Below are 26883 nucleotides of genomic sequence, written 5' to 3' on the forward strand. Positions count from 1 at the left end.
ACATAGAAATGATAATTATTTAATATACTGAAATATGACATGAAAAATACATGTATGTGAAACTTGTGTGATAATTATGCATATTCAAGATTATGAACTGCTACTGGAATAAATATACATCGAACTTATAAAAATTATGGTACATGAAATATTGTCATAATGAATTGAATGATTTATATTTAAGAAGAAACAACAAGAAAATGATATGTATCATGACATGTAAATATGAGACTATCTTTAATACGTTGATACAAGGAAAATTATGTGTATTAAGACGAGTAATAAATTTAAGTAAGACATGGCGAGAAAATAAGTTTGTCAATATTAAAGTACGCTGACCAATGTTGTTGCTTGAAGTTTTGGCAAGAGCCAAATTACTGTTGAATGGTAATATGTTTAATTATAAGGTGCATTGGAATGGTAAGTGCTTAGATGAAAATATAATTGAGCTTATGAAAGAGTGGAAAGGTTTTAGTTATGCAATTTCTTATGAAAAGATTTGTTATGTGATACGCCCGTATGAATCCTGCACCTAATTCGGAAATAAAAAAAATTCTAAAATCTATATATATTTAGGATTTTGCAAAAAATTCCCTATGATTTCGATTTAATTCCAGTAGGTTTCTAATGAATGTTTTGGGCTTCGAGGGCCCAATAGAGGGACGTTATGATTATTTTCAGAATATGAATAATAAATGACTCAGAATTATTGAAAATGTTCAGTAAACTCCGGTAATGCCTCGTGCCTTATTCCGACAATGGATACGGGTAGAGGGTGTTACACACACGGCCTAGCACACGGGCGTGTGGCTTGGCCGTGTGACCCCTGCACCTTAATTTTACAAGTCAATATGCTCACACGGTTTAATACACGGGCGTGTGGCTTGGTCGTGTGACCCAAGTAAGGGAGTTACACGGGCATGGACACGGCCTGGGACACGGCCGTGTGCCCCTTTTTCGAATGCCCACACGGCCTGAGACACGGGCGTGTCTCTTGACCGTGTGAGCCATACAGCCTGGCCACACAGGGGTGTGTTCCCCTACACCTAAGAAAAATTTTGAAGTTTTGCAAAAAAATTCTCTGAGGTTCTAGTTTAGTTCCGATTCATTTGTAATGTGTATTTTGGGCCGAAGGGCTCATATAAGAGACAATATGAGTGATTATGATTAGTTTATAATATGTATGTTAAATGGTATGAAATGTTTGTTTTTTATCTGAAAAGTCCGATAATGCTCCGTAACCTTATTCTGACGACGAATTAGGGTTAGGGGTGTTACATTTCCCTACTAAAAGTTTTGTTTGGATTTGCCCCTACATGTACATATGCCATGAACGGGTTTCTTTGATTTTTTTGGCCCGTCATTTGTTGTGCTTTATATTGATTTGACTTTATATTGTAGTTGACCATACATCAAATTGTACTTGAATTGTACTTGTTAGTATGTTGTATTTATAATAATAAAATTTTTAGAAAGAAAGAAAAAACATATATATGTATCATTTCATGCTTTTATTTATTTATTTATAATAGTTCTTTTCATTTTATTTTTATATTATATTATATTATGATATTTTTTATGTTTCGATTTTATATTGCATGTCCATATTTAATTTTATATAATTTATCATAATTATATGAGATTAGTTTTAAATTTATTTACTTAAAATATTAAAATAATAATTATTTGATAGACTTTTTTAAAATATTTATTTGATACACTTAAAATTAAAATGTTTTTACAACTTAAATTATTTGAATCTATACAAGTGGAAAAAATCTATTTATATTATTTGGCTTATAACTATAGGTGTTTTCATTCGTTTCTGATTTAAATTTAGTTCTGTTCGTGTCGAGGATATTTAAATAAAATTTTCCCAACAATAAATATTTCAAATTTTAAACTTAGGGTTCTGTTTGATTGCCGTAAAATATTTTCCGTAAAATGATTTCGGAAAATGTTTTACTTTTCGTAAAATGATTTCTTGGAAAATATTTTCGGTGTTTGATTGAATCATGTAAAATATTTTCTGCTTGCTTGATGATTTTTGAAAATATTTTTCGGAAAAGTTGTTTTTACATATATTAATATATATTAATAAATTTTTATATTTTAAATTATTTTTACATATATTGCAATGATTTATTTATAATAATACTCAATTATTAAGCTACAATATTAATCGTTATAAATTGAAAAAATTAATATCAAATAAATTATTTGTAATTGTGTTAAAAAACAAGTATTGAATAATTAAAAAACAAGTTCTTGGAAAATCGATAAATGAAGCGCTTTTCTACGGAAATGAAGGAAGGAATGAAGGAGGTGATAGAGAGGAGAGCACGGAAAATGTCTTACGGAAATTGAAAGGGTAATACATTTTCCCTAAAATGTAACCCATTTTCCCTTGTTTTGGAGTTCATTTTCCAAATGGAAAATGTTTTCAGCCAATCAAACGCTGGAAAAGTTGAAAATGATTTTCCGAAAAATCAATTCTGTCAATCAAACAGACCTTTAGTTAAATCTAATTATATTAATTTTTGATTAGACAGACCAATTGAGGAGACTCAATTTATGGATTTATTTATTTGATAAAAGTCTATTTGTTTAAAATAATTCAACATAAGAAAGGAAAGAAAAAAGTCAACTTCTAAAACCCACCCAATTTGCTTTAGAATCTAATGGTCACAAAGAAAGTCTACGATATATACGGTAAAGATCGATTTGATAAAATTTATATAAGATTAAGCTAATAGCACATACTGACATACACAAACCCAGCCATTTGTCCACTAGTGCATGCTTGGCAGAATATGATTAACTATGATTACGCTGTCTTAACTCTTTAAAGGGTAGGATTAAACCTTTTTAATAGCTATAATTATTATTTGTTTTTTTCTCTCCAAGTCTTGACCAACATTTTGATGCATCTTTCCATAATTTTGTCTTAAACTTAATTTTTATAATAATTAGTTATTTAGTATGTCAAAGTTTTAATAATGTTTTAAAATAATATATCACAATATAATTATATAGATAGATGTGTCATACTGTCATGGTCATTTTTTTTAAAAATATTTTATTTAATTAATTCCATTGGCCTTGTATCCAGCTGTTTTTTCCTTCTTCTCTGTAAAGTGCATATATTTGTTAAAGTATCAACCGCCCTTCCCTTATGTTTATTTGTAGGGACCAATAGTCGACCTTTAATTTCACAAATAAACATAGGCTTTTATAACCCTCAGGGCCACACAGTTGGGTTTTTATGAGATTTTCATATGAAATAATATAAGTTTTTAACTTGGGTAGTATTGATATTATTGACAGTATAGGAAGATATGAATTTGAGTATACCGAAGCGTATTATCTTCTTATTTAAGGGTTTAGGAGAAATTATATGTAGTTCTAGACATTTTATCAAAAAAATAAAAATAAAACAATCATGATATTATACTCATTTAAAAAAATATAACCCAAAAATAATAACTTATAAATCACGTAATATGCAAATCTATAGTTAATAATATGAAATTTTGATCATAAATAATGGGTTTTACTACTAGTATTTTTAGACACTTTTAATATCATTGTTATATTATGTCAAAAAGAATAATAATTATATTTATAATAATATAAAAATTGATAATTGCATTGATGATGAATCGTTGCAAAAAGAAACGAAAAAGTACACCTCATATGGCTTTTTAAGTGAATCTTGGGGTAGCCAATAATAATACTCAACAATATATTTATTTAGAAAGAAACAGTAAATTTATTAATGGAATTGGAGTGTGGCTTCAGGTCATTGGGAACCACTTCTTATGTTATAATACTAATAATTATTAATTTGGTATCTCGCTAACATGCGCGTTACGGAGTCCTTAAATACATGATTGAGGAAACTATTTCACAAAGTCCATTGGAAATTAATTAATTTTTTTTGTGTGTGTGTTAATTGAGTTGAGATGGGAATCTGCATATCCGTTGCATCTTCAGAGATTCACGAGGCCGATGACTGTCATCACGAAAACGTTGTCTTCTTGGCTGAAAACATCGCTTCCCTTGGAACTCAAGGACTTGGCTCTCTTTATACTAAACAAGGAAGCAAAGGGCTAAACCAGGATGCTGCCATCCTTTATCAGGTTTGTCACTGCAACTCTTTGGTTTTTATATATATATATATCTATGTCTGTTTAAAAGGGTAAATCCTCTTCAAGAAGAAAAGTTTGACCAAATACTGGATTTTTTTTGTTAACCAAAGCATTGGGGTTGGTTTTTTTTTTTTTTTTGAAGGACTATGGAATAGAAGGTGGAGCATTTTGTGGAGTTTTTGATGGTCATGGGAAGAACGGTCACTTAGTGAGCAATATGGTGAGAAATAGGTTGCCATCACTTTTGTTAAACCAAAAGAATGCTCTGGAAAAGATTAGAACAGCAGCAGATGATAAGAGTTTTCAACATCAAGTCGCAAAAACAGACGTCAAATCGATACCAAACAAGGATTTTCTTAATTGGCAAGAAGCTTGTATCGGTGCTTTCAAGGTGCTGGACAAGGAGATAATGCTTCAAGAGAATTTGGATTGTTCCACCAGTGGAACCACCGCAGTTGTTGTTGTCAGACAGGTAAGAAACTCTTCTAGTTCAAGTTCATAATTTGATTTGACAAAAATTATGTGTGTACCATGATAAAGTTTCTATCATCTTTTTTTTTTCATTCAAAGAGTGAAGATCTTGTTATTGCAAACGTTGGCGATTCAAGAGCAGTGCTAGGAGCAATAACCGAGAACGGGATCAAGGCTGTTCAATTAACCACTGATTTGAAGCCTGGTTTACCAAGTAAGAACAGATCATCCAATTAACCAACATTGACCATATATTGATGAAATATTTTGATTGAGTGGGTGATGAAATATATTGATGCAGATGAAGCAGAAAGAATAAGAAATTGCAACGGAAGGGTCCTTGCTTTAAAGGGAGAACCACATATCCAGCGTGTATGGCTGCCCCATGAAGATTCTCCAGGCTTAGCCATGTCTCGAGCTTTTGGTGATTTCCTACTCAAGAACCACGGAATAATTGCAGTCCCTGACGTCTTCCGTCATCACTTAACCCCAGATGACCAGTTCATTGTTCTCGCAACAGATGGGGTAAGCCAGTCCATTTTCAATGGAATAATAATGCTGTTATTTCTAGATAAAGAATGAAACCTAAAAAACTCTTTTTCTGGGGGGGCCTGTTTATTAGGTATGGGACGTGCTCAACAACAACCAAGTTGCCTCCATAGTGATGGAAGCAGAAAGTGAGCAGGAGGCGGCAAAGGCGGTGGTGGAAGCGGCTACCGCCTCATGGAAAAAGAAGTTCCCATCTTCAAAAGTAGATGACTGCACCGTGGTTTGCCTCTTCTTCCACAAGAAGCAAAAGCCAAGCTAAATAGTTGTGTGGCAGAGAGGAACATATGTTTTCAAACACCCGTTTGTGAGCTGTGACTAATTTGTTAACCAGCGTTAACTATTCCAAAGATTGAGATGCTCTTTGGTCCAGTGAATTGTAACCATGTTGTATCCATTACGTTGGCATGATAACGAGTTCGGAACCAGTCAGTTTCAACTATTCTTCCATGATGAGTCATGCAATTGATTAACGACTAAAAAACGTAGGCTACAATAATGTAGTAGGTTGTACGAATGAAAGATCCCTCTATGTAAGTATACTGCTTAATGCATAATATACTCAAAAAGTGGTAAAAAAACAAGGGACTTTTTTTTAATCAAATTTAAACCTCATAATTCTTTCATTAATGAAAATGATCTCATCTGTATCTTTGCAAATAATGTAAAACCCCTTTTTATCAACAAATCTATACATGCAAAATTGATGCCAAGCAAAGTTTCAATATTTTGAAAATGCTCAAATTAATGGTCTTTTGAATCCTCTCCTAGAAGGTCTTCATATGAAACAGGGACCCTAATTCTTTCATGAACAGATTTGCGTGTTCCTTCGGCACTGAACTCTTCTGTCGGGTCATTAGGAATAAGTCCAGCATCTTGTGGAACACTTGCTGCAGTTCCATTCGAGCGTGTAGTTTCTTGAGAAGAGATCTCTTTGCTCTGTGCTGGTGCTTGTCTGACATATTGTTGCTTAAAGTGCTTCTGCAAGATTATAAATACCAATTAGGCATCTGTTCTAGATTAGTATTTGAAGAACAAAAAGTATACACCACATGATACATGAGCCAAAGGCCCGTAAATCACGCTGCGATTCCATCTCAAGCCAAGTTCAAAGGCTATTTTATGAAAAACAGAGTTCCTTGAATCATAATACTAATGTTAACAACACTTGTCACTGCTGCAATTAGATAACGAAGCCGGAAAACCAAAATCTACAAAAGTTTTGCAGAAGATTGGAAGTTAATCTAAGAAAACAAGCAAAGCATATAAACAACCGGGCAAGGCAACTGTTTCCTAATGATTGTTATTTAGACATCCAATTGACAAATGAACTTGGAAGTTTTCATGCACACATGTTTATATTCAGCAGACAAAAAGAAAAAAAAAAAAGAATAGAACTTTATGTGCAAATAAGTACACACCTCAAATTCCTTGGCCTTTTTCATTATTTCTCGATAAGCAGCTGGTTCTCGTGCTTTTATGATATTCCATAATATGCCACCACCTGTCCGACATCGTCGGCCATCAGCAGTCATCTGACCTCCACAAGATTGAATTGCATCCACCTGAGAACTTTAGGTTTCATCATACCTCCCGATATGAATAATGGCAGGGAAAAGAGTGCAAAAGGTCTTGAGCGTGGAAAGAGAAACATCGAAGGGAGTGATATTACAGAACCAGAGATTTGCTTATCAATTGCAGCGAAATACAAATAATTGTCAACCACTTATCAGCAAAACGATACAAGTGATTCTTAAATTAGCAACTTATTTCAAGTTCACACTTCATACCACTCAACTTTATGTTTTAGAAATTCTTGAATTAAAAAAAAAAAAGGTATATACAATCACAAACCCATCTCCTGTTACCAGCGAACTTGATGGTATCCATTCAAAAAGAGGCTTACATCATTTGCCGTTATCCTACCATCCAAATAAATACATGCGAATGATTGTCTTATGAACTTTTAACATATTCATTCTTAGTTTCTGATAATTAGCTTCTGATATGTGACGATCTAATTGATAACATACTCTACATCACCGCAGAGTGGCTCACATCTAGGAAAGAGAAAGGTAATAAGCTATATCAAAAGGCAACTAATGAAGTCAGTCATCTCAACTAAGAGCACAGGATTTTAAGTGGCAAATGGAATCTGCAATGGTAGAGGAAACAATGTAGATTATAAGATGCTAAGAGTTGAATTGTTTTCAACCCAAATTCTGACCTTTCCTTTAAGAACAAAATGAATAGAGGTTGTGGATTAAACTGTAAAAGGGATAACCCCTAAACTCTAAACCCCAACACAGTAGAGGGAAGAAATGCTACCAAGTGACAAACATCGTTATAAGGTATTAATACACCATAAATCCCAACCAGACAAGGTGAGCTTGTAAGAGAGCATACTAGCTAGAACAGGCAACATTAAGTCCAGAATATCCAAAAAAACTATCCGCTAATTAATTAACTTATTTATGGTAAATTCAACATTGAATTTCATATCTTGCAAGGTATTAAGTTAAAAATACCTCTTTAACAAGATCACTCAGTGCAGAAATCCCCAAACATCCCACAGCAGTGTACACCATGTATGACTTCTTCTCTTTTAACCGTCTACAAGTATCTAACACAAACCTGCAAAAATCCGAATTTAGCAAAGTTTCATAAACCAAATTTCACCGTAAAAAATAAAAAAAAGTTCGTGTTCATTTATTTGTTGATGAAAATAAATTTCAATTTCCACACAAAATTAACCTGTTAATATCCAAAGGTTTAGGTCCTGAACCACTCTTTTTTTTCTTGTTCTTCTTCTTATTACTTCTCCGCTTCTTATTTTTACTTTGGGACCCTTGATTTTCACCATTAACATCTGCGAAGCCGCTTTTGTCTCGATCATTTACGGAGTTACCATCCACGAGCTCCCCTTCTTCTACATCAAGCATCTCCACATCTCCCCCATCTCCTAAATCATCCTCTTCGCAGATCGCTTCCAATATGCTCTCGCATTTCTCCATAAAATTTTCAAGCCAAAAAAAAAAGACCCAAAATTTTACTTAATAACCCTTTTTGAATTGAGAGTTGATTGAAACACTATGAAGTTCGTCGGCGGAGATGGTCCATTCATTCGAGTTTAAGAGTAGGGCGTAGGATGTGAGAATTGAGAGAGAGTTCAAGAAGCGGTCACTTCGGGTGGGCTGAAAGCCTTGCAATTTGTGCATTAACAAATTCAAGGCCCATGTTTTGTCGTAATATGATGGATTTAGCCCATATGATTTAAGATTGAATTTCTTCTCTAGAGCTCTGGGATTCTTTTATTTTATTTTTATAGTGGGTAGAGGAAGTGGTTATCTAGTTTTGAATATGAGATTTATGTCAACAAGTACTTAATCAAACCTTGCATTACATTTGTCATCAGCGACTAGTTGACAAAATTATTTATTTACTTGCGAAAAATTCTTTAATGAGATAAAATTTTAAAATATATTATATAATGTGTTTATTTATTTAAAATAAGAAAAGAGTTTAACAAGTTGTGAACGGTTATCAACGGACAGCCTTTTGTACCATAGCATGAAGTCAACTAGCATCATAGAAAATGACCGCCCTTGGTAATTGAATCGAGGTTTTTTCTTTTTAATTTCAATTGGTAATTGAATCAAGTTATTATTTACTTGTTCATATAAAACATCAAGATCTTTGACTATTAGTGTATAGCAAGTACATGTGACCAAAATAATATCAACTTCCTCATGCCAACTGTATACTCCAATTGAATTTTTTTTTATGACAAATTTGGATTTGATTTATTACCATGTTTTATATTAATCTCTTTTCAAAAAAAATATAGATAATATATGTTTGATCTCTTAATATCAGAATTTATTATTGCAAGTTACTAAAAAATGTTCAATCACAAATTTCATCATTATAATATTTGATTTCATCGTTAAATAAACTAGTCTCACCCACTGATATTTTTAACATTCGACGGAACCAAACTCAGATTACATTCAAATGCCATGTCAGCTTTGTTTCAATAAAAAGAAAAGGTTTGATTTCAAAAAATTCCAAGTCAAATGTATTCATATTACGTAATGGACATATGGGACTCGGTAGATCCATGAAAAAGCCAACGAAATTGAAGTGGACCACCACCCAACTTTTTCATCGAAATGCATCTCTACTTCTGCTTATGCATGCTTGCATGCAACTATATATACGCAGTGCAGAGCATTGATTTTTTGCATTATCATCAATATCATTTTGTTTTGTTTATCTAATTCAAGTTTGATCAAAGCTTGGGCAAATAATGACTACTCTCGTGGCCGGTGTTCTTCTTCTTCTTTTATCGGTGACCGGAATCGTTACAGCCCAGAGAGATGCCACCGGGGACGTCCTACGGTTAGTATCGCCCGAAGCTTATAAGTTCTTCCATCAAAGCGACGATGGTAGAGTTGGTGGTTCCAGATGGGCGGTCCTGATAGCTGGATCTCGTGGATATGAGAATTACAGGCATCAGGTCATATATTTTCCCATGATATTTTTTAAAAATATATATGATCACTTCAAAATATTATAATTTTGTTAACAAAGGTAAACTTATTCAGGCTGATGTTTGTCATGCTTATCAACTCCTGAGGAAGTGTGGTCTGAAAGATGAAAATATAGTTGTCTTTATGTATGATGATATCGCTTACAATGAAAATAACCCCAGGCCTGGAATCATCATTAACAGTCCTAACGGCTCTGATGTTTATCATGGAGTTCCAAAGGTATGTTCTTCTTTCTTGGCTACTGCTTTATTTGTAAACGATGTACGTTGATTAATAGTTGTACAATTTATATGATTCTCATTATCGCATAATTGGTGTAATTATGTAGGATTATACAGGAGACGATGTCACTGTCAACAACTTTTTCAATGTTATCCTCGGAAACAAAGCTGCTATCACAGGCGGTAGTGGGAAGGTCGTTAATAGTGGCCCTAATGATCATATCTTCATATTCTACAGTGACCATGGTGCTTCCGGTGTGCTTGGTTAGTAGTCTCTCCTTAATAATTCACCTTAGCCTTATAACTATGAAGGAGGATTATATGGTTTTTAGCTTGAAAATTGACACTAGTTTTTACAGTTACGTACTAACGTTCGTTTTTATGTTAATCCAGGGATGCCTGACGATAGTTATATTTATGCTAACGATCTTAACTGGGTTTTAAGGAAAAAGCATGCTTCAGGAACTTATAAAAGCTTGGTAAATTGTTGTTGTCAATAATAATTCACAGTTGTTGTACCCTTCATCCATCACTTTCGTGCCATTTGAGTGTATTGTCTACATGTAACTTTGTAGGTATTCTATATTGAAGCTTGTGAGTCGGGAAGTATCTTCGACGGTCTTCTTGATCCCAAAGGTTTGAATATCTATGCGACCACAGCGTCGAATGCAACAGAGAGTAGCTGGGCAACCTATTGTCCTGGAGGCCAACCAAGTGCTCCCCCAGAGTACGATACCTGTTTGGGTGACTTATATAGTGTTGCTTGGATAGAAGACAGGTATGGATGAATATAATGGATCCATTCCAAGCATGTTCATCATTTGCCTATATTTGTTTTCTCCATATCTCTTAATGTTGTATATTTAATCAGCATCTTCCATTGATTCCATAGCTCCACCTTGTTCTGAAATTAACAATTAATAATATATGGACAAATAGTCAAGGAGCAAAGTGGGTGACATACGAGCAATTTTGCTTCTATTAATGTTTGGACTAAATTAGGAAATTTTCTAATGTTGAGGGTTCTTTTGTGCAGTGAAGCACATGATCCGCGGACAGAGACTTTGCAGCAACAATATCAAAATGTATGGTTTTAGAAAATTGTGTATTTTGCCAATATTTTATTTATTTTAAATGTAAGAAATTATGAAATTATACCTAGAGGTCCGTCCAAATTTCTTTTGATTTCAAATTTAAGTTTATATTGCTGTTGAGATCTATGATTATGTGCAATTTCATTTTGCCAACTTTTACAGGTAAAGAAAAGGGCAACCACCTCTCATGTCATGCAATACGGTGACATTGTGCTTAGCCTGGACCATCTCTCTGTATACTTTGGTGAAAATACTGCAAAATATAACTTGCAGCCACCAACAACAGCTATTAACCAGCGCGATGCCGATCTTGTCCATTTTTGGGAGAAGGTTTGTGCCTTGTGTCTTTTGAATTCTATAAATTAAACACGAGAATTTTCTTTGTCCCTTCAATTGGTCAGAATATAATATAAGACATTAAGCAATGGACATTACTTTGCAGTATCGCAAGGCACCTGAAGGCTCTGCTAAGAAGGCTGAAGCTCAAAAGCAGCTCGTCGAAATCATGTCTCATAGAATGCATATAGACACCAGTGTGAAACTCATCGGCAACCTCTTATTCGGAACCGAAATAGGCCCAGATGTTTTGAACGTCGTTCGACCAGCTGGACAACCTCTTGTCGATGATTGGAAATGCCTTAAGGAAATGGTAATATTCTCGATTCTCATTTTTTGTTGCCTTATATTTTGTATATTGCTACTTAAGAAGACACTTTGCTCTGTTCGCCTCCGCAGGTGAAAACTTTCGAAACACACTGTGGAAAGCTGGCCCAGTATGGGATGAAATACATCCGTTCCTTCGCAAACATCTGTAATGCTGGAATTCAGATCGAACACATGGCTGAAGCATCGGCACAAGCCTGTGTCGGCATTCATGCCGATCATTGAAGCTCTCTTTAGAAAGGGTTCGGTGCATAAAATATAGAATAAAGGACAAAAATCTAGAAATTTTTGTTCATGTAGTTTAGTATTAACACTGAACCTTGTTGCTTAGTTTTACATAAATATGCTTGTTGGGTGTAAACGAATAAATGAATAAAAGTCCGGATAAGATTGTATGAAATGTTTTTAACATATGTGTTGAATGATTCAGACAATGTTCCTATGTTATCTAATAACATTCTCTTTCCTTTCTCTTTTTCTTGAGATGGAATGTGAATAAATATATATGCCATCCAATTAATTACTGGAGAGAGATCAAATAATCGTTACGGTCCATAGAGATGCCACCCGAGACGTCCTACTGTTAGTATCGCCTGAATGATTCAGACATTGTTCCTTGCTATAAAGATTGCAGCACATTCAATCCCATTTTACTTAATCTCTCTTTGGTGGGCTCTTAGAGTTTTGATCCCATTAGGTCGATTCTATATGAAAATTCTTCACCAAAGCTTTCGGAGATTATTTATTCACTCATTAGTCATTACAAGTAAAACCATAAGTAAAATACAATGCAAAACAATTACATAATTTAAAGCATAAACAGATGAAGAACGACACTGGCATATCAAGCATATAGTAAAACCATAAGTAAAATATATTTATTATTTTCATTTTATAACTATTTTCATAAATAAATTATCTAATTTATTAGAAAATTAATCTTTAAAATTATTAAATAAACAACTATATAATAACCATAATCACGATCGGCCGTTACATATTTAAGACTTCAAAGTTCCTAAAACCATTTCTTTTAATTAAGCCAAAATTTCATTACAAATTTAAGAGAATGAGATGATAACAGAATCTTGTATTTCTTGAACTCTTATATTTAATACGCCAACAATGATGTATATGTTGATAAAATAATGTAAATTTTCTCAAGCCACCATAGAGTAGTTTATAGTATATATGAAACTAACTTGGACCAATGTCTATTTTATGAAGCCACGATAGAGCTACATTTTATTGTTATTATTACAATATTAAGGAAATGATAATATTGAGAGAAAGAGAAGTGTTAGATCATAGAATTACATTCACCCATTAATAGAAGGGTCTTTTGTCTCCAAATCAAACACCCTAAAGATTCCTTCTACTTCATATAACCAATTTAGACAATTGATCAAAGGGATTTTTTATGTATATAAATTTGATTATTAAATCTTATAAAACCCTGAATTTTGGATTTGACGTAGTGCAATCTGTTTTATTACTTTTTAGAATGTATTTGATTTAAACTAAAATATATATAATACGTATTTAATTTCTTAATATTGAAATTTATTTGTATATATTATTTTAATGTAATTACTTTACATTTGTTTATATTTATATAAAGGATAATTATTGTGTAGGTTGATAGTGAATTTTTTAAAATTTACCAAGTGGGATTAAAAGAAATCAAATTATGATATTAGTATTTATAAATTGTGGGTTTAACATCAACATTTTAATTTGACATTTTTAATCTTTTATTTTTTAATTTAAAATTTCAATCCTACTCAAATTATATTTTTAAATCTTTTAAGTTAATTATTTTATTTTCACACAATATTCGTAAAAAAATTTAGTTAATGAATTCAATGATTACCATTTGATTAAAATTGAAATTTTAAATTTTGAGAAGTTTAGGGACTAAAATAAACAAATTGGAGAACAAGAACTAAATTCGCAACTTACACATAGTACAAGAATAATAGCAAGATTTGATCGAGCAAATTTAAAAGCTATCGTTTGGATTGAGAATGAAATTTCAAATTTTAAAAAGTACAACGACCATAATTGACTAAATTATAGTAATCCATAACTTGCGCATGGTATAAGAACTACTAGAAATATTTGACCTTAAAAAAACATAACACATTTCATTAGATTGTATTTAAAGGGCTTTATTACAAAGTTGACCCCTAAATTATATTATTTTTTCATTTAAGTACCTAAAGTTTTTTTTTTGTTGTCAAAAGTGTACTTAAACTATCAATTTTGTCTTATTTTACCCAAAACAGGTACACATGCCATCTTTTTATTGGTTGGTATCGTGATTTAGGGGGTAAAATGAGACAAAATGATCATTTAAGTACCTTTTGACCAAAAAAAAAACTTTAGGTATCCAAGTGAGAGAAACAATATAATTTAGACAAATTTTGTATTTAAGCATATTTAAATAAATTCTCTAGCTTGTTTTAACGAAATTATAAAAATCAATATCAATCTACCAAATAATACTTTATATAAAAGTTTATAATTTAATTAATTATGAAGTAATATTTAATGTAATATTCTATTTACAATTTAACCCTTAAACTATATCTCCCTTTTTATATTAATATTATTTTTTTTCCCATATTAATACATTAACTTTACTTCTGACATTCGATTCCATCTATTTGAATTAACACAATTAAAAAAAACCAATCAACCATGTAGAGCCAATCAAAGCATCCCACGTGCCATTTCATACACGTCATCATTCATATGGAATTAATATATTTTTATTCTCTCTTTCCCCACCCACGTTCTCTGTCTCTCTCCTCTTCTTCTTCAAATCAAAAGCCATTTTCATCTCCTCTAGCAAACATGAAAAATATGTTTAAATCTACCGTGCGAAATTCATCACTGTTGAGAAGAGAGCCATCAAAATTCGACCAATCAAATGAAAGCTTGGATTTTCCATGATTGAATAAAGAAATAATAAAAGAAAGAAAGAGTTTAGTTGAATCAAGGATTTGAGGTTTTTTTTTTTATTGACAAGCAGTGCTTGAGTTGAGATCTGAAGATTTGCTATTTGGTGGATATTAACTATTAAAAGGATATGATATGAAAAATATTATTTATCAAATGTGGGAAGCAATATAATATGAAAAATATTATTTATCAAATTATTATGACATGAAAAATATTTTACATGTCTTGAAAATTATTGGGTCTTAGTTTTTTATTTAAAACCGTCATGAATAAAGCCTTGATGTAATGACGACCTATAATTTTATAGGCAGTCAAAATTTCAAAATAATTACACATTATCAAAATAAAAATAAAATAAATGATTTTTATTTCAAATTTTATAATTTCAATACAATATTGAAGTGAATAAATAAATTTACTTCTCATCATTGTCAACTGATTCCAAAACATTCAATATTCATCCATACAATATGCAGACGTTGAATTGAAGTCCGGTACTAAATAATTATGAAATCTGTATTTAAAAATTTTAAAGTCTGTCTTAAATAATTATACCAAAATTTTATTGATCGAGATTATTTTTAAATTTTCAAAATTTTAGGAAATTAGCAACCAATTAAGGATTAATAATTGATAGGTGAGACTTCTTAATTTTTTTAGGAGAAATGATTGAATCACTTATATAAATGATTTATGTTAAAATATTCAACTAAATTTAGATTATGGCCATTAAAAATAACTAAATATAAAAATTTACAATATCGATACCAACATGAAGAATAAATCTCAACAAAAAGTCACTCATTATTCTTTTAAAAATCTAATTTATTTAATTTAAAATTAATTTTTGCAATTTAATTAATATTCATTTAATTCGTGACATTATGAGTGTAGTCAATAAATTTATTTAAGAGATTGAGGTATAATTATAAAATGTTGAAAGAAAAAAATAAACTTTGCGTTAAAAAGAATTAAATTACATTATTAAATTTTGGATTAGCCAAAATACAAATTTTTATTTATTTAAGAGTTGAAATGTTGAATTTAAATTATTTAAGTTTAAAAGAAAGTTATCTCATTTAACCAAGGAGTGAAGACCTCTATTTGCTATTGGCTTAGCCACCGAACTAGAGGTGCTCATGGGCCGGGCCGGGTTCGGATTGGGCTCATAAAAAATTTTGGCCCGGCCCGAGAAAAAAATCATAAGTCCGAGCCCGGCCCGGCCTATTTTTAATAAATACCAAAAATTTATTTTAAAAATAAAAAAAATATTTTAAAAATATTTTAAAATTAAAAAAATATTTTAAAAAGTATTTTAAAAATATTTTAAAATTAAAAAAAATAAAAAAGTATTTTAAAAATATTTTAAAATTAAAAAAATTTTAAAAAATAAATATATTTATTATATCGGGCCGGGCCGAGCCGGGCCTGGGCCAAAAAAGTGGTGCCCGAGGCCCGGCCCGTATATCACCAACTTATCGAGCTTTTAAAGAAAAAACATGCTTCAGGAACTTATAAAGGCTCTGGTAAATTGTTGTGGTTAATAATTCCCGGTTGCTGGACCCATTATCCATCATTTTGGTGACATTTTAGTGTGTTGTCTACATGCAACTTTTGTAGGTATTCCACCTTGAAGCTTGTGATTCAGGAAGTATCTTTGAGGGTCTTCTTCCTGAAGGTTTGAATATCTATCCACGACAGCATCGAACGCAAGCGAGAATAGCTTTGCAGCCTATTGTCCTGGAGATGACCCAAGTGCTCCCCCAGAGTACCATCAGACCTGTTTGGGAGACTTATACAGTCTTGCTTGGATGGAAGACAGGTATGGATTCAACATCTTCAATTGATTTCATACGTCCATCTTGTCACAATCTAAATATTTGATGGACAAATATAAAAAGTCAAGAGATTAGAGGTTGGTGATATACGTTAACACTTTTAATATACTGTTTCTGTTTCTTTTGAGCAGCGACGCACATAATTTGCGGGCAGAGACTTTGCAGAAGCAATATGAACTTGTAAGGTTTTTAAAATTGTATTCGGATGACCTCTTCCTTCCTCAATGTGATTTTTTTTGCTGATAGCGGTAATCATTTTATCCTTGTGTGGTTTAGATCTAAGAACGGTCCATCTAATTTCCTTTAACATCGAATATATGTTCCCTATGGCTCCATTTTTTATGTCCTAATGTGTCCGACAAACCATCTGGTTTTGCTGTTGAGATCTCTTATGCAATTTCATTTTGATGGCTTCGGCAGGTAAAAAAGCGGACTACCAGGTCCCACGTTATGCAATACGGTGATATAGCGCTTAGCAAGGATGCTCTCTTTGCATACTTTGGCACAAATCCTGCAAATGATAATTTCACATTCGTTGACGTCGACTCCTTGCAGCCACCAACAGCAGTTGTTAACCAGCGTGATGCTGATCTTGTGTATTTTTTGGAGAAGGTTTGTCTCTAATGCCTTTTTTTTTTATTTTATGAAAATATAAATTAGTCGCGTATACATATATCAGACATTCAGCAATGGACATGAATTTACAGTATCGCAAGGCACCTGAAGGCTCTGCTGAGAAGACTGAAGCTCAAAAGCAGCTTGTTGAAATTATGTCTTGCAGAATGCGCATAGACCACAGTGTGAAACTCATCGGCATGCTCTTATTCGAAAGAGGCCCAGAAGTACTGAACACAGTTTGACCAGCTGGACAACCTCTTGTTGATGACTGGAAATGCCTTAAAGAAATGGTAATATTTTCGATCCTCAGCTTCTCGTTTCGTCATTCTATAGTTTGCCTAGCTACTTGAGAAGACACTTTGCTATGTTCACCTACACAGGTGAGAACTTTTGAGACACACTGTGGAAAGCTAACCCCGTAAGGGATGAAACACAGGCGTTCCTTTGCAAAACATCTGTAATGCCAGAATTCAGACCGAACAGATGGTTGAGGCATCGGCACAAGCTTGTGCCAGCATTCCGATCGGTCATTGAAAGGTTCAGTGCATAAATATAGAAATAAAAGGGGAAAATAACTGGAAGTGATTGTTCATATAATTTAGTATATACTCTGAACCTTTCTGCTTAATTTTAAGTAAATATGCTTCAGGTATAAACATATATTTAAATGATCATGTCAAAAGAAAAAAGGTACGCATATAATTGTATGAAAACTGTAGCACATAAGTTCAATGGTTAAGGCAATGTCCCTATGCTATCTAACGTTCTCTTTCCTTTCTCTTTTTCGTACTAAACAAGCCTGTGAAAATTATTCAATAAGACAGATACAAAAACAACGCAAAACCTTGGTTTCATTTTGAACTGATAACAAAATTTTTAAGACGTTTAATTCGCGCATGGTGTGTTTTGCATGTGTTTGTGTTTTGGTCGTGTAAATATTAGCAATGACCTGCCAGCATACAAGGAAATACATCATAGCATTTGCAGTATATCGAAGCATCAGTCAGGCAACAACATCAGTGAGAGAACACACAGCAACAGAATTAAAATTTAAAACCAAACTTTAAACATCTATTCTTTAACGATGCCCACTGTGAAAAAAAATTCTTAATCACAAAATAACGTACATAGCATTGCATTGATACCTAAAAATCATATCATTTTATCTTTTATTTTTTTAAAGTAAAACCACATCATTTTATTCAACATAGAAATACACTAATTTATAAGTTTAAATAACAAAACAATCAAGCATACATATCAACTAAGCATGTCTGACATATAGTATGAGAGATTAGTAGTAATTAGGTAAAAGTACCATGGAGTATTTTATATTAGGAGTTAAATTTTATGTTGTTTTCTCTATTAAAAAATGAGCAAATTAGTCCTCTACATTAGATCAAAAGTAAATTGGTCTTTCTATTAACAATTTCATCCATTTCTATTATTAAAACTGGTTTATTTATATCAAGATAAGGTACACGTGGCACACCATATGTAATTATCTAGTTATTTTGTCACTATACCAATTTTAACCACGAAATAGATTAAATTTTAATAAAAATAATGAATTTACTTTTTAATTTAACATGCATGAATTAATTTATCTATTTTTAAGAAAAAGACAATCTATAATTTAACTCCTAGTATAAAATTTTTATGATTGAACATAAAGGTAAGTACAATATTTTGAGTTAGACCGACCAAACTTGATTAATTATATAAAATGTTAATGACATATATAGGTTTAGCTTGACTCAATCAATAAACAATTATATAATAAATTTAAATAAAATAAAAACTGTAAAATGCGTGTAATTTTGATCTAAAACTGAACTGATAAAATAAAATAAAATAAAAACTGAAAAGCAATTTAGAAAATATATTTTTAATTCCAGCGTTTTTATGAAGATTCCGCTAATTATTAACGCCGTGAGCTATTGTTACGGATAATAAGGCACATGAAAGTTACGTAACGGGGATTGTAGATAAACGGAGTTAACGGTTCGAAAGAAAAGGCAATTGAAGCCGTTGGATTAATGATCAATGGTTAGAAATTCCCTGGTGATGTACACTTGTGGTGTAACGGAGGGTAAGAGGAGGTATTAAAAATTGGTTTTGAAAGGGAGAGAGCGCATTTCGTTTTATCAGAAGAAGAGACAGCCTCCCTGTTACTCTTTTTCTTTTGTTTTCTTTTTCAAATTTTCTTCTTCTCTGCTAATTTGCTTCTACTTTCTTCTCTTTCTCGAGAAACAAACAGAATACTCATAAGGAAAAACGAAAATCTATGGATAGTATGATTAATCAGATGTTGAGGATCTAAATTCAAACCAAGCCGTGCCATAAGAGGGAGGAGAAGAGAAGGATCTGAGACTTTGTGAGGTCTGTAATTGAGAGCAGAGATTGATTATATCTTGGTTTACTGTGATGGATTTCATTGTCTATTTTTCAATGGATAGCTGTTAACGAGCAATCTGCAAAAAGTTTTTTGAACTTTTCTTTTTCCTAGATTTTGCAGATACAATTGAAGAAACTTGAGGAACATTTTTGCTGGTTCTAACTGATCGTCAATATTTGTTTTCTTTTGCGGAAGTTTTGAGAATCGGGTACACGAAGTTCAAGTTCAAGAGATTTGAAACATGTTTGAATGATTTTGTTTCTGATTTTTTTTTTCTTTTCTGACAGATACATTTGAACGACAGCATAGCTACTTTCTGAAGAATTCTCGACTGAATTAATCTTTAAAAAAGCAGATCAATTGCTTACGTATCAAAATCATAAGAATCTTACAACGACTGAAAGTCGGAAGAATAGGCTTCATATTTCGTTATTTTGTTGAAAGTCCAGAACAAATTTTGTGTTTATAGCAAAGGACTTTGAAGAAAGGAAAGTTGTAACGGCAGAGCCTTAGCTATTCAGGTACGAGAGTCATTTTCTCGCCGATAAGATCAGGAGCCCGACAATCTGAGTATGGATTCTAAATCTACCTATAATGATTACTCGCCATTGATACACCAGGGCCGGGCTGTGATTAAGAATCGGAGATTTCTTTGACAGAGTCGATTTTTAACGGGAATGTTGGATTTTCTTTCTCCTGAGACCTCCATTTAATTACTATGGAGAGTCTGTGCTTCAGATTTTAATTTCGCTTTGCCCGTTTATTTGTTTTCTTTTTTCCTTTTTCCTCAAAGTTCCAGTTACAAGTTTCTTCTTAATCCTTAAATGGTTTTTTTCCCCTTTCAAACAGCCTGAAGTAGAGTTTGACCTTTTCCGCTTAGATTTTTTCACCAGATTAGATCTTTAATGTTTTTTTTCGCTATATTCTGTCTCTATCTTAAATTTTCGCTTCCTTTAAGTCTCCATTCAGAAGCGGCTTTCCTCTTTTGTTATGATGTTTTCATGGTTCGATTGCTTTTTCTTTTCATGTTCGTAAATTGAATTTTCTCGGCACTTTAACATTCTAACTACGAGGAAAGGCAACTTTCGCTTGCTTTGTGTCTTCCGTGTTCCAACTATGTTCCTCTTCAACAGCTCTTTAAACTATTTTGTCATTTTATTGCTGCTATTGTAGTCTTAATTTTCTCAACCCCACCAATAATTCTCATAATCTCCATTGTCCTCCTTCAATCCATTGATTATTTTATAAAAATCGCTTAATTTCATCTCCTGGTTGTCATCTTTTTTCCCCTCAAGAAGATGCAAAGGCCGTTCGATGCTTGTTTTTCTCCCCATCTTCAACTTTTCGTCACGGTTAAGGCTGCTTTCTTCTTCTTTATTTTTCCTCAGATTTTTTTTCAAAGTTTCCGGGAAAATTCCTCGCCGTCCAATGCTCATATTCTAATGCTAAACTGAGAAATTTTTGTTTCAAATTGTATGGAAGTTTTAAGAGAAACCCTATTGAAATTCTCCCAATCGTATTTTCTTTTTTCCTTGTCCTTTCGGAGCTAGCACTTTATCTGAAGTTTTGAGATTAATTTAAAATTATAATTTTTTAAAATTTTAAAATTTTTGCTTTAACCATGGACAGTGTGCAGAAAATGATGGAGAAGGACTCTTTAAGGAGCAATAACAATGGTAATAGCGCGAACTACAACAGAGAGAGAACCGGAGGTGATGCGGGATTGTTAAGATCCAGCTCAGATCCGGCCAAACAAACGGCGTCGTCTTCTGATTTTGTTTTGCAGTGGGGAAACCGGAAGCGTCTCAGGTGTATGAAGATCCAGGTCAAAGACGACCAATCCGGCCCGGTTAACCGAACCACGGTTCGAGTCGATCGCCGTGTCGTGAGGGCCGATAAGGACTCTTCAAATCAGCCCAGCAATAATAACAATCACGGGACTGGAAATTTTAACCTCCGTCAACGGCCTGCTTCTCCTCAGGCCCCGCCACCTCAGCGCGTTCTCAGGTACTGTATTATATTCACAAATTACGCTCATCTATGAGTTCAGTTATTTACTCAAGAGTCAGATTTACTATTTTCTCTTCGAGTGTTTGACATTTTGGCGCGTGTATGTACGCTCCGTTGAGATAGGGGGATCGGGTCAGGGTACTAGTAATATGGTATATTGTTGGATAATTTGATGTCTCGTTTCTGTTATCACTTGGTTTTGCTTTTGCCATTGCGTTAGGTTTTCCGTTCAAATTGGCGCGAGTAAAATGATTGTACAGATCCATCATTTCCGGGTCCCACTTCCTTGTCCTTTTCTTTTACTGATCTGTATTAACTTATTTGACATAACATTTGATGAAATAAGCTTTGCTCTAGGTAAAATATTTTCCTACTTCATTGTCCCTTTTCTGTTTTTTTTTTTGTTTGTTCTTTGTTCGAAATTTGGAGATTTTTCATACCTAAAAGAAATTCTTCTCAATCATGATACAAAGATCCTCAATTTTCTGAGAGGCATAAGTTCTCGATTTTTCACAGGTTCGATAGTTTCTTTTTTGTTGACTTGTTTGGTTTTGATTGATAATTATGCTTTCTTTATCCCTACTACATTTTTTTCCAGTGGTAGTAGAAAGGTTTTTTGCGAGAATGGATAAGCTGCACAGTTGGCGTTATTGACACTCCTAAAAAAAATCTACGTACTTTGGATGGATATTTCCATATAGGCCTTTTGACTTGGTGGTGATGGTATTTGTTTGTGTCTCATATTAAATAACATCTCGGCCTCCGATTTCTATTTTTAGTGGGGATCCGGAATCATCAAAAGATTTTGGCTTTTTCTTTTTCACAAACTAATAGTTGTGCGAGGATATCTCAATTGTGCATTCTCCATTTCGTAAGGTAGGCGCCAGTGTAGGTTCGGGATATGGTCGTGGTGAGTTTGTGAATGTTGTGTTCATGCTAATTGAGAGATTATTTTCTTTAAATAGACATAAGATCAATTATGGGGGAAGCTTTAACTTTTTCCAAGAGGGTCATAGTAAGTACACTATTTGAAACATAATCTTAAACAAGTTTGTGCTTGTTTTCAGGGAGGTTTCAGATTTTTAGACTTTTTTGTTTGAAAGTATTTCCCTAGGTGCTGTTTGAATTATTAATTTTTCTAGATTTTCAGATCTGTCTACATATCCTCTTGTTTATTGTTTTTTTTTGTATTTTTTTTATTTTAATGGTTGGCTTAAAAAATAGTGGAGTAGGTCATGCCCTTTAATTAATCCTCAATCTTGGAAGAAAACCAATATTAATTCCATGTAAAAATCGGTGTTTGATCTTTGTTTTCATTTTGGGTAGTTGCTATGCTTGTGATGGCTTAGCTAATAGCTTCTTCTTCTTTTTTTTTAATATTTACAACCGATCTTAGACATGGTAATTGTGAACCTGGATGGCATGATGATGCCTAGCGCATCCGTCCCATGCTCATGGGCCCGTGTCCTCATTGGAAACATTGAATCGACAGTTACCTCACCACGTGTCTATGAAAAAGTCTTTCTATGATCGCAGCCCTTGTCAGCCGTCCGATCACAAATTGGAGTTTAGGAACACCATGCCATATTTCAACCCTCCATTATGGCAAAAATGCCCCAAGCCTTAAAACCCGTCTAAAAACCAGCTGTGCACCCTAGATCGCGATAGATATAGAATCACTCTTTTCTATCAAATATCTGAACTTATTCTCTGCAAAACAAACAAACAAAAAAAGAAATTAACAACTCTCCTATTTAAAAGCAAACCCCACAAACTCTCACACCCTTTCCCTAAGAATGCCCTCCAAAAAAACCACCACCATTTTCTACGCAATACTTGTCTAGATTCTACCCAGTCTCTTTCACCCATCTCCGATCTAGATCACTCCAAGGTTACATTTGTAAATTTAATTACAACTTTATTATTATTTTTTCAAAATATCACAGCATTTTATTCTTTTTTTCCCAGTTATTTTAATTTTCTTTTTTTATCTTTCCAGGAACTGTGAGAATTCCAGTGCTATGAGAGGCCAAAGCAACGGTGGTGTAAGAGGATTCACTTCGCCAGACAGGGGTGTGCACGAGAAGAGAGGTGGCAACAATAACAATTACAACCACCACAGCAACAACCATGATAACCACCACCACAACAATAAATCGGCGGCATCTTCGGAGACAGCTCAGGATAGCAAAAAAGGAGGGTCATCTTCTGGGAGCGGTGAGATAGCTCCTGCACCCATGGTTTGGCCACCTAAATTCGTGATTGCTTTAACAAATAAAGAGAAAGAAGAAGATTTCATGACCTTTAAAGGATCTAAACTGCCACAAAGACCAAAAAAGCGATCAAAATTTATTCAACGTACCCTCAATGTAAGCTCTCTTCTTTTTCCTTTCTTTCGAATTCGATTCATGCTTAATCTGATAACGAAATTAAAAAATTGGGATGAATTTGGATCTTTAGTCTTTGGTTTTTATGTGAAATTAATTTAATATATGTTGTCTAGAACTGGAAATAGAAAGGACAGTTATTGTGAACAACTTGAAATAAATGAATAATGGGTTGGTTTGTTTTTGTTCTTTAAATTGATTTAGTATAATACTTTTATGCCCCTCTTTGGTCTACGAGAAAAAGAAATAGAGAAATTTTGCAAAGAAAGAGAGAAACTTAGCATAAAAATCGTATACGTGTCAATCAAATATTGGTAAGCACCTAAATTGTGAAGGGCCCACTGAAAAGCTTGAGACCCGGTCCTTATTTAATTGCTCACTTGTGTCCTTGTGTTTGCGTTTACCTATGGCAATGCTTTAATCGCGTGAGCTTCTAGGTTTAGCTTCTTTTTTTTTTTGGTAACATCTTCCAGGTTTAGCTTCAACGTATATGTTTTGGACATTATTAATTAAAAAAATATATAGAAACATATTATATGTTAAGATAATGTGCGTTGTAATTTATTTTTGTGGTGAGATTATTAAAATTTGTTGATCTCCTTTTTCTAATTTGTTTACAGATTTTTAAATTTGTTTAATCACATTATAATAAAAGAAATTATATAAAAAGTTAATAATACTAACTTTTAAAATATTTTTATAAATATAATTGTTTTAAAAATAGAAAAATTATTTATAGAAAATAAGAGTTATGGTTCGTTTAAAATAAAATATAAAATTTTCTTGACATGTAATTTGATTTTCATAAATTTGAAATTTTCTTAATAGATTTCTAAAACATGAATTTTTGTAAAAGAATTCCATTTTTATTCTATTATGTATTTTAATAAAAGATATAGAATCTTTACTTAAATAGAGAACACATAATAGTTTATGTTTTCTGTTAACAAAAGTATTTAAATAATTTATATATCATATAAAGTATTAGTGAGTATTCACGTGGTCCAATTAAATAAATCCAACTTGGGAGTTTTATTTATTTAATTAGTACCAATCCCTGTTTAACTGCTTTTTAATTTATCTTTTGTTCTTTTAGATTTTGCAAGTGAAATAACTAACATAATGAACTTGTGAAATATAATTATACCATCATTTAAGATATTTAAAATATTTCATTCCCTTATTTGAAAATGTAAAGAGAGAGGGGTAGCCCATTTGAGGAATGTATTATTGAAAGAGACAAATGAGTGGGGACAAACAATACACGTGTAATTCAAAAAGAAGTTGAAGTGTATGGTGCTTGATGTGACCGAGACACGAATCACACATTTTATTTATTTACTACTACTTTATAAATGAATAAAAAACGACAAAAGAAGGCACGATGATCGACGCATTATTGTTGGGGACTTTTCTGCAATATGCTGTTATTGTAGGGGCTTCTTTTGATAATTGCATCTCCAGTTTGTTGTATTGTGACCATTGTTATGGCGGTGGTTGAATCATTATCTTCCAACTGGTCCACTTTGGCAAACAGAAAATACACCACAAGCAATAAAATAATGTGTATTCTTTTTTTGTTTTAAGAAATTGAACTTTTCATCATCTTCTTTTTTTTTTTTAAACCCATGATTTAATAATTATGCTTTTGAATGCTAATTTTGGGTAATCTGGATTGCAGCTGGTAAGTCCTGGGACATGGCTTTGCGATTTAACCCTCGAACGTTATGAAGTCAGGGAGAAGAAGATCACAAAGAAGGTAATAAATATATATTTAGTTATCTCATCTCAATTGTAACATTAATTGGATTTGTTATGTTGATCTTTTCTTTCTCATTCCTAGAAATCACCGAAACTGAAATCTTTTTAATGTAATGATCTAATGCAGAGACCAAGAGGTTTAAAGGCTATGGGTAATATGGAATCTGACTCTGAATAGAAAGCTGGGAAGGTGCAGTTTAAAGGTATGATTTTTTGGGTATTTGCAAATGTCGATGATGATGAGATTTTCCAGAGACAGTTGCTCTTTATTTTTTTAAAGGATGAGATTAGTCTTTAAACTGTATAAATGATGATCTTTTCATATATGAGATGAATGAAAAGTTTAGATTAAGCAAAATATGTGGTGTAAGCAAATGAAGAGCATTTCATTTATTAGATGATTTGAAAGATTGTTTAAATTTCTTTTCTGCTGCTAGTAAAAACTACCTTTTTAAAAAAACTAAAATAAAATAGCATTTTTATACAAATATCTTATCTAGAATAAAACCTATCTCAAGCAAAACGGTCATCAAATTTGCTTAGAAGCCTAAAAACATGGGTTGGATTTATAAGTACTAGTTTCTTAATCCCAAAACTAAAAAACTAGTATTGTAAAGAAATTATTATTGGCGAGACCGTTAGTTCTAAATAAACGTGGAAAAGGACAACTTCAGAAACAGAAATTTCTCCATCTTTCTCAACTGACTTCCAGCTTTAAGCCAAAAAAAAAAAAAGTTGGAAAGAAATTATTAAAGTTCACGGGACCTTATTCTAAAAGTTAAAAAAGAGACTTGAGAAGAAAAATGAAATTCCTTGAGGAGAATCAATGCAAACGCCAACCAACGGAGACCATATTTTTGGTTTACCAAAACTTAAAGAGCTTTGATTTATTGGCACACTTGAGCGATGCTTTGCTTGCTTGGTTCTGATAAAATTTTAAAATAATTTCCATCTTTTTCATTTATCTAATTAAAGCAAAATCAACTGTTCCTTAATAAGCACTAAATTGCTTACAGGTTTATTTTCGAGTAAATACATGTAAGCTTTGCATAGCATTCTTTTTCCTCTTCTTTTTTGGGCTAATCCCCGTTTCGAAAATTGACCTTATAGTAAGAAATGCAGAAATTTAAAAAAAAAATAAAACCAAAGATTAGATCTAACATTCTTGTCATTATAGGTCTTTTTATTTACTATAAAGTATAGGC

General features: G+C 32.6%; 4 protein-coding genes and 1 pseudogene across 6 annotated transcripts; 4 read left to right on the plus strand and 1 right to left on the minus strand.

Moving 5' to 3' along the window:
- Positions 1 to 3865: 3865 nt before the first annotated feature.
- Positions 3866 to 5607, plus strand: LOC105769713 (probable protein phosphatase 2C 72). The gene is made up of 5 exons (XM_012590527.2): positions 3866 to 4142; positions 4294 to 4623; positions 4722 to 4836; positions 4924 to 5147; positions 5245 to 5607. The coding sequence occupies exons 1-5, from the start codon at positions 3966 to 3968 to the stop codon at positions 5428 to 5430; spliced, it is 1032 nt and encodes a 343-aa protein (XP_012445981.1). The 5' UTR covers positions 3866 to 3965; the 3' UTR covers positions 5431 to 5607.
- A 221-nt stretch (positions 5608 to 5828) lies between these two features.
- LOC105769714 (uncharacterized) lies at positions 5829 to 8312 on the minus strand. The gene is made up of 4 exons (XM_012590528.2): positions 7923 to 8312; positions 7697 to 7802; positions 6590 to 6733; positions 5829 to 6149 (listed from the first exon to the last, which is right to left on the minus strand). The coding sequence occupies exons 1-4, from the start codon at positions 8180 to 8182 to the stop codon at positions 5913 to 5915; spliced, it is 747 nt and encodes a 248-aa protein (XP_012445982.1). The 5' UTR covers positions 8183 to 8312; the 3' UTR covers positions 5829 to 5912.
- Positions 8313 to 9477: 1165 nt separating this feature from the next.
- On the plus strand, positions 9478 to 11924 carry LOC105771433 (vacuolar-processing enzyme). Its single transcript, XM_012592901.2, has 9 exons — positions 9478 to 9687; positions 9776 to 9940; positions 10050 to 10206; positions 10336 to 10421; positions 10518 to 10720; positions 10979 to 11027; positions 11199 to 11366; positions 11479 to 11685; positions 11772 to 11924. The coding sequence occupies exons 1-9, from the start codon at positions 9478 to 9480 to the stop codon at positions 11922 to 11924; spliced, it is 1398 nt and encodes a 465-aa protein (XP_012448355.1).
- Positions 11925 to 12259: 335 nt separating this feature from the next.
- Positions 12260 to 17780, plus strand: LOC105771434 (vacuolar-processing enzyme-like; annotated as a pseudogene).
- A 1471-nt stretch (positions 17781 to 19251) lies between these two features.
- On the plus strand, positions 19252 to 26036 carry LOC105768114 (uncharacterized). Of its 3 annotated transcripts, none has more exons than XM_012587865.2 (7): positions 19252 to 19504; positions 19632 to 19728; positions 19808 to 20041; positions 21150 to 21527; positions 23530 to 23899; positions 25599 to 25676; positions 25806 to 26036. In XM_012587865.2, the coding sequence occupies exons 4-7, from the start codon at positions 21160 to 21162 to the stop codon at positions 25854 to 25856; spliced, it is 867 nt and encodes a 288-aa protein (XP_012443319.1). In that variant the 5' UTR covers positions 19252 to 19504; positions 19632 to 19728; positions 19808 to 20041; positions 21150 to 21159; the 3' UTR covers positions 25857 to 26036. The 3 variants fall into 3 exon arrangements, with proteins under 3 accessions (XP_012443319.1, XP_012443320.1, XP_012443318.1); XM_012587866.2 differs by having other exon boundaries at positions 19641 to 19728; XM_012587864.2 differs by lacking the exons at positions 19252 to 19504; positions 19632 to 19728; positions 19808 to 20041 and adding an exon at positions 20070 to 20872.
- The last annotated feature ends 847 nt before the right edge of the window (positions 26037 to 26883 follow it).

The sequence above is a fragment of the Gossypium raimondii genome, chromosome 5, assembly GCF_025698545.1.
Source record: "Gossypium raimondii isolate GPD5lz chromosome 5, ASM2569854v1, whole genome shotgun sequence".
Lineage (NCBI taxonomy): Eukaryota > Viridiplantae > Streptophyta > Magnoliopsida > Malvales > Malvaceae > Gossypium > Gossypium raimondii.

Coding starts and splice junctions, on each gene's coding strand:
- LOC105769713 (XM_012590527.2), top strand. CDS start 3,966: ATGGGAATCTGCATATCCGTTGCATCTTCAGAGATTCACGAGGCCGAT. Junction 4,837..4,923: donor TTTGAAGCCTGGTTTACCAA/GTAAGAACAGAT, acceptor ATATTGATGCAG/ATGAAGCAGAAAGAATAAGA. Junction 5,148..5,244: donor TTGTTCTCGCAACAGATGGG/GTAAGCCAGTCC, acceptor CCTGTTTATTAG/GTATGGGACGTGCTCAACAA.
- LOC105769714 (XM_012590528.2), bottom strand. CDS start 8,182: ATGGAGAAATGCGAGAGCATATTGGAAGCGATCTGCGAAGAGGATGAT. Junction 7,803..7,922: donor AAACCTTTGGATATTAACAG/GTTAATTTTGTG, acceptor GGATTTTTGCAG/GTTTGTGTTAGATACTTGTA. Junction 6,150..6,589: donor AAAAGGCCAAGGAATTTGAG/GTGTGTACTTAT, acceptor ATAATCTTGCAG/AAGCACTTTAAGCAACAATA.
- LOC105771433 (XM_012592901.2), top strand. CDS start 9,478: ATGACTACTCTCGTGGCCGGTGTTCTTCTTCTTCTTTTATCGGTGACC. Junction 9,941..10,049: donor TTTATCATGGAGTTCCAAAG/GTATGTTCTTCT, acceptor GTAATTATGTAG/GATTATACAGGAGACGATGT. Junction 11,686..11,771: donor GGAAATGCCTTAAGGAAATG/GTAATATTCTCG, acceptor TCGCCTCCGCAG/GTGAAAACTTTCGAAACACA.
- LOC105768114 (XM_012587864.2), top strand. CDS start 20,835: ATGCTTGTTTTTCTCCCCATCTTCAACTTTTCGTCACG. Junction 21,528..23,529: donor CCACCTCAGCGCGTTCTCAG/GTACTGTATTAT, acceptor TTATCTTTCCAG/GAACTGTGAGAATTCCAGTG. Junction 25,677..25,805: donor AGAAGAAGATCACAAAGAAG/GTAATAAATATA, acceptor GATCTAATGCAG/AGACCAAGAGGTTTAAAGGC.